Raw genomic sequence first — 16,396 nt, 5'->3', positions numbered from 1 at the left:
AGACAGAAAGACTCAAGCTCCCTGATTAGTAGAGACTGATGAAGTGAGTCAAAGTCTTTCTTTAAATCACTAAAAAGAAATATTAGCTTGTTTTTATTCATTTCATTGTAGGTAAACAGTGTAAAGAATAATGGAGCTACTGTACCCATCATGGAAATCACATTGCTACTTACACGGGATATTATGGGTTGTGATAAATGTCTTATATTGTTAGGATATCAGTGTTTATAGTATCTTTGGGGCAGATGACAAATGGATTTAAAGTACTGATGATAGGAGTAGTTAGTAGTCTTGACTTATGTACTACGTTTTCAATTTCTACTTGTTATGGAAGCATAATTACTGAGAGAATCATACTAAATGTGTGAGAGATAAAACAGGAGATGATGCATTTGTGTGTCTTTTCAATCAGAAGGTGAATGTCAGCAAATCCTGGGGGAGTATTTTTAGAAATGTTGTCAAGGAGTTTAGCTGCCTGCTTTCTTGAGATATGAAATAGAAAGCATGATAGTTATTGTGCTTGCCAGAAGAATTATTAGAAAGTTCAGCACGCTAGTGGAGAGGGAAAGAAGAAAATGCCAAGTCAGAAAAAGTAGTTGAGATTTTGTTACTTGGGGTGACCTATTCAGAGATAATAATATTGACTGACATAGTTTGGACTAAGAATCTCATTAAGCGTACCAGCTAGATATCACAAATTAAATTTCCAGAAATCACTAAGCTTTCAGAAGCAGTTTGCTTCTTTTGACTGTAGCCAGTCTTTGTTGCCTTATTTTTTAACATTGATTTCTGAGTGTAACACAGAAGCAGAAAAGCTCTGTGATGCCATATACATTGAATTGTTCCTATATCAGATCTTCTGTCCTCATCTTGTCATTAAAATCTCTAATAAGCCACCTACAAGTACATCATTTGACCCTTTGGGTATTCATGCAGTGAGGAATATTTCTTTTGTAGCCAGTACTGTAAGTTAGCAATGTTCCTGAGTGAAAAAGTGGTCTGTGTTGAGAAACAGTGGAGACTGGCTGGTCATATGCAGTGGTAATTGAGTGACATACGAAGAACAGTGGTGTTACAGATTCTTCCAGACTTGTTTTGTGATAGCCCAGTAAAAAGTAAAGAGGTTAACAGAGACTGGCTCTAGTGGATTTATTACCCAATCCTCTGATAGTCAGGATTTTAGTGAGGGATAAAGCTAGTTGTATCTAAAGTTGTTTAGGAGATTGTGATGCTTACCCTAGGGAGACAGTAGTGAATGTTAGTACATAACCAACACTTGGGAGATAATACAGGGTAATGCATGCATTTTCAATGCAGGTTATTTCTATGGCCTTGTAGGCCATTTAAAACCTAACCAATTTCCCTTTCAGAAGTGAGAATCAAACCCTGTATTTCGTGTCTGTGAGATAAACACCTTGACCATTATGCCAACTCCCAACATGACTTATGTTTGAACCCAGGTGGAGGAGCATTAACAGTGCACCAAAAGATGTGAGCTGTTAGCTGACAGCATTTGTTTAAGAATACAAACAACAGTTGTTTAAAATTACAAGTCCTCCTCCACTAGTCATTTTCCTTGCTCATTTACTTCACTTCATTGCAAGTTATTCAGTAAGATGATTGGAATAATGTGATCTGGTTTTCACTAGGTTGTCGGATAGCTGTTGGGTACACTGTTGTAGTGATAGGTTTCCATAACACATTATGTAGTGAGAAAACCTTTTTAGAATCTCGCCCGTCCTGGATAGTGCTGCAAGCTCAGTATGGTAATTTGCCCAGAGCATACATTGATTTGAAATCCAGAGCCTAAGCTCTACCTTACTTGTAGTCTGTTATCATAGCTGGCTTTAGGCACCAGCAAACCCTGCGGTCGCTGGGGGCCCCCTGGTCCTGGGGGGCCCCAACCACTGCAAGTTATGTTATCTTGTTATTTGCTAACATGTCTGCTAAACCAGCAAAAGCTAATACAGCAAGCTTGAATACTTAATAAAGCAGGTAAGTCACAATAACTCTTATTTATTATCTCCTTCAAAATTCAAAGATCTTTAGTTACAGTAGTAATATTATGTCAAGTAAGAAGCTTTACAATTTCATTAAATATTTTACCAATGAAAGAATGCCCCTGGCCTAGTTAAGCCCTGTTGGTGGACATCCTCTTCACTAAAATTAACATTGGTAGCTTTAGGTACCTCCAATAGCTGTGGCTACAGGGGGCCCCTTAATCATCATTGGCTGTGTGGGGGCCCCACAAAAGCTGCTGTTGTTTGGAGAAAAATGAGGAGAAAAAATGTATTCATTTTCAATTACACCCTTTAACCTGAACAAGACTGTGATATGACCCTGCTAGGACAAAGCTGTAATGAACATAAGCAAACTAAGTACTAGAGAGATCAGCAACCCAGGGTGAACGATCTCAGTGCAAACCTTGGAGTTTAGGAAGAGCGGATGCTTCTAATCTTCAGGGATGGTTTCTTTTTCAAGGTTTTTATACATACTGGAAGAACAACTGATAGTATAACTCTCAACGTCTTTGCTGAAGAATTCTGTTCAGTGATAAAAATTATAGCATAATAAAGTCTTAAAATGAAGAACACATTTTAAATATTATTCTGGTTCACTTAAAAGTTACTAGACTAACACATTTTGCATCAATATGCATTTTTAGACAATAAGTATAAAAATCTGATGACTGGATTTATTGTGACAGAGCAAAATTCTGTGGCAAAATCAGGAATATCTGTGAAATCAGGGATAGTGATAGGTATTGATTTACTACTCAGTGAGGTAAATAAAAATGACTTATTCCTGCTGCTGTTTGATGACTGCTAAACACCACTCACTGATCTCGTGTAGCAGTACTAGTGTACAAAATATTTGCTGAAATAAGTACAAAACTATCATTGCTGTGGTGTGTGTGTGTGTGTGTGTGTGTGTGTGTGTGTGTGTGTGTGTGTGTGTGTGTGTGTGTGTGTGTGTGTGTGTGTGGGTGCAAAATATCACTTATTTTAATCAATGCATACATCCAATAATGCTGGGACACACATATTATTCTTTTGGGTATCAATAAAAAAATGTAGCTAACAAGTGATTATATTTCAAAAGTAAGACTTAAAATATGTCACAGAGCATTCAGACACTTAGATCGTCTAGGAATCTGGTGGCCCCCATTCTCCAGACTGTATAAATTGATACGAAGTAAATGGATACAGGGGGATCCCTTAATCATCCTTGACTGTGGGGACCCTAAAAAAGCTGTTTTTGGTTGAGGAAAAACAAGGAAAAAAATGCTTTCATTTTCTGATTGCACTCTTTAGCTTGAATGGAGTTATGATATGACCCTGTTAAGATAAAACTGATAATAGCCTCTGCCCTCAACCACAAACATTCTAAAACATCCCTGCTCAGATGTGTACAGAAATTTCCCATAGGTTATGTGGGGGCTGGGAATTGTGTAGTCATCCTTTCCCTTTCTTTGTATCCCTCTAAGGTCTGTTAGAAAAGTAAAGTGACTTTGGCTCCTGTAGGGGCAGTGTACTGCCTGGTAGCAGCAAAGTAGAATACATTATTGCAATCATTATTTATTTTCACTTTCCTCACAATCAAACATCAGCCACATATACAGCTGGTTGCCTTTGGGGGGTTAGGATTGAGGAGTAAGTAGGCATGCTATGTATATGTATTTTCAGCAGTCACGTGAAATACATGACTGTGGCCATTTGAACCTCTGCTTTCATTCCAGTCTAATACCAGAGGGTTGCGTAGGCAGTGACTGTCTTTTGGGGGGGATTAGGGAGGCAGGCAGTATTCTCATACAGGATCTGTGTATCCTCACAGCAATTGACTCGCTAATTTATTTTGAGCTACTATTTTTGTCAGCTTTGAATTTTAAGCCTTGGGTACAACTTACGTCTTCACTGAAAAAAAAAAATAAGACTGAAATTCTTTTTCCTTACTCGAGATTTTTGTTTAGACCACTTTTGGATTAAAAGGTTGGGAATTGCTCTGAAATGCAACCCAGAGCATCTACAACCCCTATGGCTTCTGGGGGCATTGGCTTAATTGAGTTATTTCCTAAATTGTTATTACTGTGCTGTCTTGATCAAGAAAATATATTGAAAAGATGCAAGGAAAACTAAAGCTAAACCACAACATTGAATTTATTTCCTTAATCATAATTTCTGTTCAAGCCATCATTGGGTAAAAAGAAAAAAAAAACTTAAAAACACCTTAAAAGCACTTTAGAGCATATATAAAGTTACAGCTTCTTGAAAAAGCTGAAGAAAAAAAGATAAAATGTGAGAAATGGAAGAAAAAAAGTAATGTGCATAATGTGGGAAGCCCAACATGGGGGAAACAGAGGGGAGCTCTGGAGGATGTTTTTTTTTTTTCTTGCGGGGACACAGTAAGCAGTGCCTGGGGTTCCACTGAACATTAGTTCAGCCTTGTACATAGAGTTGTTGTAATGTATCATTGTTACACGTAAATGTCTCTTTGTGAGATGGGCCAACATAGTATGTAGGACTGTTGTAATAACATCATTGTAGCTACAGGTCAGTCTCTGGGTACTACTCCTAAAGCCTGCAGCATGAACTAAAAGGAAGGGATGGCAGTGACAGGGTGATACGTAGACTGGAAGTGGCCAGGGGGCCCCCAACTTGACATTTGCTGGGGGCCCCCAAAATGCTGTCTGTCATCCTGACTTTTCCCACGCTCTATCCAAATTCAAAATGTTCCTTTTTTCCATCATCTTCTAAAGTAGTAATTCATTGCATATGTATTATTCTTTCTTTTATACTGTAGTTTAGGAACTGAACTACGATATATGCAATCCTTTAGGATTCAAATCTACAAATTCTGCTCATTTATAGAAATGTAACCAGTATGTCTTCACATTATTTGAAAAGTCATGTTATCTTTTATGTAAAAGTATTTATTAACTTGATAAAAATTATGTTCCTTAAATCATTTAAGTCTCACATGTCTTATGTTAGAAGGGGTCCCCTTCAAAACATCTAAAACCCATAACATCTAATTTCATAACATTGAGACCAGAACATTTAAAACCCAAAACATCTAAAACCCATAACATTGAATTTCATAACATCTAACAGTACAAATCACATGAAAATAACATCCCCTCCACATATAACGACATATAATGATACCAAACTACTAAACACACTTTTTCTACAGGGGGGCTTGAGACAGTGGGGTTAGGAAATTAAGTTTTTTCCACTGTACTGCAATCTTGGAGTTGGTATATTTAATTTACGGGGGGGGGTTGGGTGCAGAGCCCCCCACATGGGGGTGCAGGGGGGCTTGCCCCCCCCCCGGCAGAAACGTAGCAAAAAGTATGTTTGGTAGTTTGGTGTCATTATATGTGGAGGGGGTGTTATTTTCTTGTTATTTTTTAGTGTTAGATGTTATGAAATTCAATGTTATGGGTTTTAGATGTTTTGGATTTTAGATGTTCTGGTCTCAATGTTATGAAATTAGATGTTATGGGTTTTGGATGTTTCAAAGTAGACCCGTTTTAAGACATTGTAGAAATCATTTTGCTGGCCTGCCTAATCCATTTTCATTCATTATTTGAGCCCACCACCACCACCACCACTAAACTGCTAGTGCTATGACTGATGTCATCAAAATCTATCTTCATTTGTTTATTTTTGAAGATTTACCTAATTTTTACTTTCAGTCATTCCCACTAGACTTATTTATAAATAGTTATGCTTTTTAGTTCCAAACTCCACAACACTTTTATTATTCCCATATATTTTTTCTCATTTTTATTTTTCATGTAAACCATTTTCCCTTTTTGTAATCTTTCTGCGTGTTATTTCTTTTTGACATTTTTTCTTTCCCATCTAGACCTGTGTTCTTACTTCATTATTTTCTGTTCATATTTGTACTACACTTCACTCTGCTCATCACCACTTATTGCATCATCTGTCATACTTTCATCTATGTTAAAATCAGCTCTTCATCTTCTTGAAAGTTCAATAATATTCTTTCAGTATGTCCGGTTCGATTCTCAGTTAGAGCGTCTTCTGCGTGGAGACATGCGTGAATGGGCGTACCTTCGTTGAAGGTTGTGCGTCAGGGCTGGTAACTCAACTAAAAATCAACTACCAATCATTAGCGGACCGGAGTTCTGCTGTGGCGACCCCTAACCTGGAAAAGCTGAAAGACACAGCATTCTAGAACATATATTTTATTGGAGGCATTTATAGTTACGAGTTTGGAGAATTTGAGTTTCATTTTAGCTAATGGGATGAGAAGAGCGTTCTTACAGAGTATATAAGTTCTAATATGTTTACTGATATGTTACAACTTCTATCTTATAATTGTAATGCTTTTGTTAGGTGGTCTGGTTTATCACCATAGAAGGAGTGAAACTGTCTGTGCATAATTCCAGTGGCAGAAAAAAAGGTATTTTTTTATTTCATAACATTTTTAAAGTGCTAGATCAGCACGATGCTAAATTCCATACCTCTTTAGCAATACAAACAGTACTGCAGGCACTTGTTGGTTAATGTAGGTGAAGTACATCAAAATCACCTGATTCTGTCTTGACCTTGGGGGTTAACTCACACAGTTTGAGGGTAGAGTTGGAGACAAGGCTTTTTCATAAATCTGCTGTTAAACATTCTCTGTAAACAAGAAATTATGATTCAGTGCTAGGAAATTTGACAGTTTCATTACGAAGTAAGATAAAACTATGGTTACTGTCTTGCCATTGTTGGAAGCTGAAATTGCTGACATCATCAGGGGAGTTAAACTGTAAATATTATAAAGGGAAATAAAACTATTTTATAATAAATGCACAATGCTTCTTTTTTAAAGAGGTTAGTTCCCATGACTAAGGTTCTGGTTGAGAGCTAATGTGTTTTCATGGTTATTGTGATGGTGCCATTAGCTGGGTTAGGTGGTTCTTGTGCATTAAGTAAATGCTTTACTTAACTGGAAGAAATGCTTTTTAATGGCATGATAACTTTTGTCAAAAAGGAGAAGGATGTATTTGGTAGCATTTGTTGGTCAGTAGTGGTTACTTTTTCTTTTGCAATTAACACTTGCAAAGATACATTTCAAATTGCTCATTTGTCTCATGTTTAAATGCTAAGTTTGTTAACCTTACTTCTAAAGTGCATATGCATATGTTTTATATTATCTATAGCAGCTCAACAGCCTGCTGATAATAACAAATATCTTGTATGGATATGCATGCTAGCAGACCTCTAGAAAGGGTGTGTGAGAGAGGTTTCAGTGTTTGTGATGGCTTGTTAAACGTAATGATGGTTTAATACTAAATTAGACCTATATGAAGAAGGGAAACTTGGATCCTTACCCTGTTTACATATACCTTCCCTGAAGGTGAAGGAGTTGAAACAATAAAATGAGCTTTATCTATCCTTAAATACTTACGTTTAATGAATAAGGCTGATTTCCTTATTGCCATTTTCATGCTATCATACATGAGTACTTGGAGTGGGATAAATGACTGCATTTCATTGTATTCAAGAAGGCTGAGCAAATTCCTACACATCGAGTATATTTAATGTGGAGTGATTGTGTGCAGGTAAGGGTATATTACACAGACTGTACAGTCCAGGACAAGTTAAGACAAGAAGAGACAAAGAATATTCAATAAAAATTGTTTCAGAGGATTACCATTTAACTGAATATTGTGTTTGACGTATATGTTTTGATTTAACAGCTATTCTTCTCAACACAGCTATGGCTATGACAAGCATTAGAAATCTGTGATTTGTTCTAACATAGAAGTAACCTTTTGTTATCTCATTGCATCCAATGCTGCGGTTACTTGAAAATGTGCTCTCTGTGTTTCGCTTTCTCTCTGTCTTCTTTCCCCACAACACCGTTCCCATCAGCTCTGCCTCTGTATCATTAGCATTTTGAGAGGTATTTTGTCCTAGGTTTTCTCTGAGAGGAGATTAATTCTTATTGGCCATAGTATACCATGTGACAGAATAACTGTTTTACATTACCCATCTTTGCTAGGCAATGAATCTATGCATGCTATAGAATTTGTCTGTGATATTTAATATCAAACGGATGTCTACTGACATCACTTTTTGCACAGATATACAGTTTGTGGATTTTTGTCTGTTTGCTCATGAATTTACTGTGCTATTTCCATATGTGAGTAGATTTTGTTCAGTTTCATATGCTATTATAATATAATGTAAGGCTTTATACTGTATGAGTCAAATGTGCACTAATAAATATAATGCAAAATACAAAATAAGGTTTAGTGTAGTTTCCTTGCTGAAACACATGCAAAAACAGCATTGCTTCCTATTTCCTGTTAAGTAACTATGCCATTTTTCTGTTCTAATGCTTTCCATGCCAGTCGGTTTACAGAGGATCACCGGTCAGTAACAATGTTGCTTTAACCATATCCTTTGATAGTATTTCATTAATTAGCTGTTATTAAGCAACATCTGTATCAGTCTGTAGCTTTGATTACAAATGTAAGTACTTTAGATATATAAAGTTAACCAGAATAAGGTTTTCATGTGTGAAGTTTGAGCTGTAGTTAATACATACAATTATATTCTGTAAACCACTGATGTTTATATGTTTAAGATGCATGTATCACCATGAATTGATAAGTGGAAGGCTTGTCATACCTTTCGACAGGCTTAAGGTATCTATTTCATTACACTGCTTCTTGTTGTCTTTTCCTGTCTCTTTCCCTCTGTTTTTATACAAATACACACACAGATATCTGTGTGCGATCATGTGAGTGTGTTTGTGTGTGTGTGTGTGTATGTGTGTGTGTGTGTGTGTGATCATGTGTGTGTGTGTGTGTGTGTGTGTGTGTGTGTGTGTGTGTGTGCTCGTATCTGCATATTATATATATATATATATATATATGCAAACACATAAATATTGACACATAAAGCACAGTCACATACAGACATGGTCACAGACAGGGGCAAATACACACACACACACACACACACACACACACACACACACACACACACACACACTAAATACAGAAATCCAGACCCCACATTTACTCTCTCAAGTACCACATACAGAAATATGCAAACACACACACACCAGCACACAAACAAAATGTACTGCAAATTTTTTGCAGGGGGCAAGCCCATCTACACCCCGCACATCCGCATTATGTTTTATATCTATTTATCCACATGCATACATATTTATCTATATATATATATATATATATATATATATATATATATCTATCTATATATATATATATATACATACACACACACACACACACACACACACACACACACACACACACACACACACACACACACACACACACACACACACACACACACACGCACACACGTATACAAACTCTGAGACTATACAACAATAGGGAATTGACATATTCCAAGCCCTTACTATAATGTGATTATGCACAGGTCACAGCCAGCACTTTTTTGATTCACTTTGCAGTCTGCTTGATGATTCTGCCATCTGGCTCTGGGCACAGTTGAAAATGTTCAACCAGCTGTGTTTTCATGGATATTGTAGTAGGAGACAAAACCAGGAAATTGTAAAAAGTGAATTCAGCAAGAAAGGGAGATGAACTAATGCTAATTGCAATGTACATTTTCAAGATTATGTTATGTTTGACTGTATGTTGCTATCAGACAATAACACTGGAGAGTTACTCAGAAATTCATATTAAAACCCAGTTCATAGGAAAATTAGGAATACAAAAAAAGTCACAAAGATATAATCTGACTTGCAGACAAATGCTTATAGATCTTTTAAAATGTAAAAATGAGTCATGGGTTAAAAAAAAGTGAGAAGACCAGATAGTCCCTGGAAAATGAATGTAAGCTACAATGGATTACTGTTTATTTCAACAGACATTCTATACATTTTGACAGTTTTAGAGCATTTAAATCTAATATTGTTAATCCTCATTCATTCCTTACGCATGGGTATCGGTTCCGACCTCGGAACCGAGCTGGCCATTTTCTAAGCTCGCATCAGCTTCAAACTCTCCAGCTAAACTCTTACCCACAATCCCCCTCTCCCTGTTACCTCAGATTTTGTTTGCCGTGTTGCCATTCAGTCGTGTCAAGCTGCTTCTCATGATCTAAGTACAGTTATTTGTTGTCTAATAGTCATTTATATTACTTTTCTGTCAGAAAAGTTTCTATTTCGATGTCTCTTACCCTATCGCATCTATCGACCATATTTTCTTGAGTTTTTCTTCTCTTTTCTCTACTTTTTTACCGCAAGGTATTTCTCCTCTTACCATCGTTGGTAATCTTCCCTTTTTTCATACCTTCGGGTATTCCTTTGTACCATTGCTGGTACTCTTTTCTACTATCTATTTTTACTATCATGGCAGATACAAAAGGTAGTCCGGGGTTTAAACGGTGTTCTGATTATGGATACAAACTACCTACATCTGATGCACACTCTTTGTGCTTTTATTGTTTGGGGGTGTCCCACTTATTGGTTGACCCGCCCTGTACTATCTCTGAAAATATTTCAAATAGAACTTTGTTGGAAAGGAAAAACAAGTTGTTGCTAAAGGGACTTCTTAAATCTCCCTTTTCAGAGGCTATTTCTGGGTCGGAGGCCTCAGCCCCTCCTAGAGCCCATAAGAAAATCTTGGATGTTCCTACCAAGGCCAAATCTTTGCCTTCGTCCCCGGCTGCGGACTCCCGCCAACCAAAACCTAAAAAGGGTAAAGTTTCAGCTCCGGAGTTCACTCAGTCAGCCCCAGTGCTTTTGGTGCCGAGGCCTTTGGCTCCATTAGTGATCTTGGCTCCGTCTTCTTCTGCAGCCTTCACTATATCGGCACCGAGGGGCACCTCGAGTCAGACTATTACTACTGTATCGGCACAGACCACTCAGTTGGTGCAGACCTTGACCACATTGGCTCCGACATCTTACTCGGAACTGACGCCTTTCTTGTTGACTCCAGTTTTGTCGGTTCCAGCTTCGGTACTGACAACCACTTCAGCACTGATCCCTGTGTTGGTGCAGACCGTGACCTTGGCACTGATGACTTCTTTAGTGCAGACACCCGTAGTCCAGTCTCTCTCGGCCCCGTTGTTCTCGGTGCGGACTGGTGAGATGGGCACAGAGTTTGCCTCTTCTGTGGACAGGCCTGTTTCTCCCTCAGTCTCCGTGAGGTCCACTAGAAGCCTTTCCGAACACGATGTGTTGCATCTTGTGGATCAAGTGCTCTTGGCCAGAGGTATCCCACCCCCCCAGGAACTATCCTTCCTTGGGATGTGATCACCCATCTCCAAAGACCCCTTCTTATTCTCCTCCTTCATTGCCTCTGAAGTCCATGGATATAGCACAGTCTTCCCCTTCTGTGGTTCCCTTTATGGATCTCACTAAGGAACCACAGTTGCCATTGTGGCAGGAAAGTTTTGCTATGACCCAGGATGTCAGTTGTGACACACATAGTTTGCTGCTCCACAGCCATCCGGGGACTCCGGGTCGGCAGGCTGAGCCACTTAGGGAATGGGTGACCCCTGTCATGGACATTCACTCCTCTTCAGATGGACCAGCCTTCCAACTGATGGAGAAGGCTTTTGCTGCTGCTGGTGATACTGGACTGTCTATCCCTCCGCCCTCTTCTGGTACACTGGTTTCACAAGTCGCACCGAGCAGACATGGGGTGCAAGGGCCTCAGGACATATTCCCACAGGAATCCCCTTTTCTGCTGTCTTCCCCAGCTTCTCCCACTGAGGAAGTCCACCGGAAAAGTTTCTGTAAGAGGAAGCACATGGACTCCACAGAGGAGTCCCTCACTTGAAGACACAGATTTTGATGAGGGGGAAGGATCCCCTCGATCACCCTCTGAGGCATCCTTTGGTAATATCCTCAAAATCCTGAAACAGAGAGGTGACTGGCAGTCCTCTAATCCAACCTCTGAGGAATCTGTGTTCCTGCAAGCTTTTCGCGCCTGGCCCCCTACCTCCTGCGTTACTCCACCTGCTGATGAACTTGTCCGGCTTATCGTGCAGTGTGCTTGGAAGGCTCCTGATACCATTGAGGCTATTCCCCGGAGGCCAGATAAGATTTTGTCCCCTCCTGCTATGGATCCCCATTGGTCAAAAGGTCTTCCTGTGGATGCTTTGGTGGTGGCGGCCGCAACAAAAAAGGATCTGGCAGAAGAAGAAAGCCAGACTCTCCATCCGCTTAACAAAGAGTCCCGGGCCCTGAACAGGATAGGGAAGTGGACCTTTGCATCAGCGACCTTTACTATCAGGTCTCTGAATTATATTGCACACTTTACCAGGCTTCAAAGGGATCTAATTTTTGAGCTCTCTGAAACCTTGGCTGGTGCCGTGTCTGATGAGGTCCGTGACAAAGTGGCCTCTCAGCTGGCCACCATCGAGTCAATATCTAACTCCTCTATGAGACTGATATCTCACGCATCAGAAGGAGCAGCTAGAGCAGTGGGTTCAGCTACGGCCTTGAGATGACACACCTGGATGCGCTTGTGCAATTTCGCGGAACCCTTTAAGGCTTCCTTTCTTAATGCTCCCATTGAGGCCTCTTCGTTGTTTGGACCCAAAGTTAAAAGCACACTGGCCAGATGTGAACAGGATGGTAAGACCCTTTCTGCCATAGGTGTCCGTTATTCTTCCCCTCAACGTGCTTTCTCCCAAAACCAAAAGAGTGGGAAGATATGGTTCAAGAAATCTCAGGGTCCTTTCCATGACACACAGGCCGAGTTCTTCCCTAGAGGCAGAGGGGGAAACTCAGAGGGAAGACACTCCTTTTGGGGCAGAGGGGGTCCGCATAACTAGGGTTCCAGGGATTCTTTCCCTGGCCAACCCTACGAGCACTCCTGAAGAGCGGCCCAACTCTTTTCCTCCAACTGGTTGGGGGGTGTTTCTCCTTGTACCCTTCTGCCTGGCTAACCATCACCACCGATTCTTGGGTACAAAGGATTATAACCAGAGGTTATCATATCCCCTTTGATATTTCTCCTGTTCCTTCAAAAAACCTTCTCGACGTTCCACCCAGTCAAAGGGAAGAAGCAGCACTAGAGATAGAAAAGCTGCTAAGAAAGAGTCATCCAAATAGTCCCTCCAGACCAGGTAGGATCCGGATTCTACTCAAGACTATTTTTAGTGCCAAAGAAAACCGGGGACTGGAGACCAGTTTTGGATCTCAGTGTATTGAACAAGTTTGTGAGAGTACAAAAATTCCAGGTGGTCTCAATACAATCTATCCTCCCGCTTTTGAAAAAAAGATGATTGGATGTGCTCGATAGATCTTCAAGATGCATACTACTATGCAAAATTGGACAGGCCATCAAGAAGATTTCTGTGCTTCCATGCAGAAGCCAGTCACTACCAGTTCAGAGTACTGCCTTTTGGACTCTCTACAGCCCCCAGAGTGTTCACAAAGTGCATGGCAGTCAGCACAGCTCACTTGCGACTTCAAGAATTCCAGGTATTTCCATACCTAGACGACTGGCTCATTTACACTCCCAGCAGACATCTACTGGAAGAAGTCCTGGCATACTCTCTCCTCGCTGCACAAAGGCTAGGCATAACCATAAACTGGCAAAAATCCAATCTCACCCCATCTCAGTTGACTGAATTCATAGGGGTTATCTTGGACACAAAGAACTGCAGAGCTGCCATTCCAGAGCACAGAATTTTAAGGATAAAGCAACAACTGATTCCAATCCTTTCAAGGGAGAAATCCACGGCTCACTTGGTTCTACAGCTGTTGGGTTCCATGGCAGCCTCCATCACCATTGTCCCCCTGGCCAGGTTTCACATGAGGCTTCTACAATGGCTACTGCTCACCCAATGGTATCCCTTTCAGCATCTTCTTTCAGCCAAGATTCGAGTAACCCACAGGTGCAAATAGGATTTAAATTGGTGGATGACACACAATCTGTCACAATGGTCTTGCCCCTTCTCCCCCCAGCAACCCAAGGCCACAATGACCATGGATGCCTCCCTGATGGAGTAGGGGGGGCTATGTCAGGGACAGACAGTCCAAGGCACTTGGTCCGAACTGGAGGCCCATCTGCATATAAATATTCTAGAGCTGAGGGCGGTGCTTCTGGCGTTGCAAGCATTCCATCCCCTGCTGCCATCTGGGACAATTGCGATTCAATCAGATAACATGGCGGTGGTCTGGTACATCAACAAGCAAGGTGGAAAGAAATCTTACCCCCTTTGTCGAGAGGCCATGAGGATATGGCAATGGGCAATGGCTACCAACCGTTTTCTTCTAGCAACGCACATTCCTGGGAGTTCCAGTGTGATAGCAGACAGACTCAACAGGTGCATTCCTCAACCTCACAAGTGGTCCCTGAATCCTATGATAGCGGCGGAGATCTTCCACCGCTGGGGCCGTCCTTGTGCGACCTCTTTGCATCCCCGACCAACTACAAATGTAGCAACTACTTCACCCTAATTCCCCCTCCGGGACAGTCACCCCAGGATGCTCTAGTCCATGATTGGCCCTCAGGTCTTCTTTATGCATTCCCACCTTTTCCCCTCATTCCCCAGTTTCTGAAGAAAGCCCGTCAGTTGAAGGTGATCCTCATAGCACCATATTGGCTTTGACAGATTTGGTTCCCCTTCCTTTGGCCTCACCTACTAGATCGACCATGGATTCTCCATCCAACCCTGGAATTGATCTCACATCCACAGAACCTGATTCATCCCAACTTGAACAGCCTGAAGCTCACAGCTTGGCTACTCCAATTCCCTTGATTGCCTGGCAGAATGATCCTTCTTTTCCAGTACGTGACATTCTCATTGCATCTCATAAGTCTTCCACTAGAAACACTTATCTGAGCAAGTGGAAAAGATTTACCTGTTGGCTGAAAGATAAACAAGTAGATCCCTTCTCAGCACCAGTGTCAATAATACTAAACTATCTGGCCGACCTTTTCCAATCGGGTCTGTTGGCCTCTACCATTAGAGTTCATTTGGCTGCAATTTCTAATTTTCATGAGGGTGTCCAAGATTCCTCTCTTATGTCCCACAAATTGTGCAAGACACTTCATAAAAGGTGTAAATCATCTGAAGCCACCTTTTAGAAAACCTATTCAACCATGGGATTTATCATTAGTTCTACAAGCTCTGACAATGCCACCCTTCGAACCAGCCTCTTCATGCGACCTCAAGCATTTGTCATGGAAAACCTTGTTTTTGGTCGCCATTACTTCTGCCAGACGTATTTCTGAGCTTCAAGCTTTATGTATCAAGAGTCCATACTTGATTTTTCATAGAGATAGAGTGTCTCTGAGAACTAATCCATCCTTTCTGCCAAAAGTGATCTCTGAAATGTCCATTAATCAAACCATTGAATTGCCACTTTTCTTTTCCAGTCATTCAAACAGAGGAGAGTATTGCCTACATACCGTAGATATCCACAGGCAAATCCATTTTTACTTAAGCAGGACTAGGTCCTTTTGTAAATCTGACCAGTTATTTTTGGCCTTTTCTGGACCTAGATTAGGATCTGCTGTTGCTAAGGTCACATTAGCTAGATGGTTGAAGGACTGTGTTCTTCATTTATACACAACGTAATATCTCGTTGCCTACTACCATGAAAGCTCATTCAACAAGGTCAGTGGCAACTTCTGCTGCCTTCCATGGCAGAGCTTCTTTAAATGACATCTGTGCAGCTGCAACTTGGGCTACGCCTCATACCTTCATCAGTCATTACAAATTGGATTTGGCCTCCAGGGGAAGAGCATCTTTCGGTTCTATGGTGCTCAGGAATGTCCTTTCATGAGAGCCCACCAGGAATAGAGGTAGCTGGGGACTCGGTCCCATGCATAAGTAATGAACGAGGATTAACAATATCAGATAAAGAAGTTATGTCTTACCATAATGTTCCATATGTATTGCTGATCCTCGTTCAGTCATAACGACCCTCCCTCCTTCCCCTTCCTGTGGCTTCTAGTGGATCTCACCATCCGGTTCTCTCAGATTATTTGACCAGAGGTAGCCTCTACCTTCCTTTGACTTGTAAACTCAATCTGAGGTAACAGGGAGAGGGGGATTGTGGGTAAGAGTTTAGCTCAAGAGTTTGAAGCTGACGCGAGCTTGGAAAATGGCCAGCTCGGTTCCGAGGTTGGAACCGATACCCATGCGTAATGACTGAACGAGGATCAACAATACAGATGGAACATTATGGTAAGACATAACTTCTTTTTCCTGCATCTGAAAGGTGTTATGCGTGACCGACTTAGCAGATACCCTCCTTTCTGAGATAAAGAAAGTAAGCAACAATTTGAATTTCCTAAGAAACCATATTTTATTGCCTTGGTGATGGCATGATGACTGAACTGAGAGTTAGGTTTGCCCAGAAATTGGAGGACTGTAACTCTTTGTATGTATATTAATGTAGAAAT

The 16,396-nt window shown here is 40.7% G+C and overlaps 1 protein-coding gene across 1 annotated transcript in view; it reads left to right on the top strand.

Moving 5' to 3' along the window:
• Positions 1–16,396, top strand: part of LOC122793396 (nesprin-1-like) — an 876,647-nt gene that overhangs the window by 71,778 nt on the left and 788,473 nt on the right. The window contains exon 4 of the mRNA XM_044061803.1: positions 8,375–8,395. Coding sequence (XP_043917738.1) covers positions 8,375–8,395 — 21 coding nt within the window. The remainder of the gene's footprint in view (positions 1–8,374; positions 8,396–16,396) is intronic.

The sequence above is a fragment of the Protopterus annectens genome, chromosome 1.part0 (assembly GCF_019279795.1).
Source record: "Protopterus annectens isolate FY-2018-M chromosome 1.part0, PAN1.0, whole genome shotgun sequence".
Taxonomy (NCBI): Eukaryota; Metazoa; Chordata; order Ceratodontiformes; family Protopteridae; genus Protopterus; species Protopterus annectens.
This window is presented reverse-complemented; position numbering and strand designations above follow the sequence as displayed.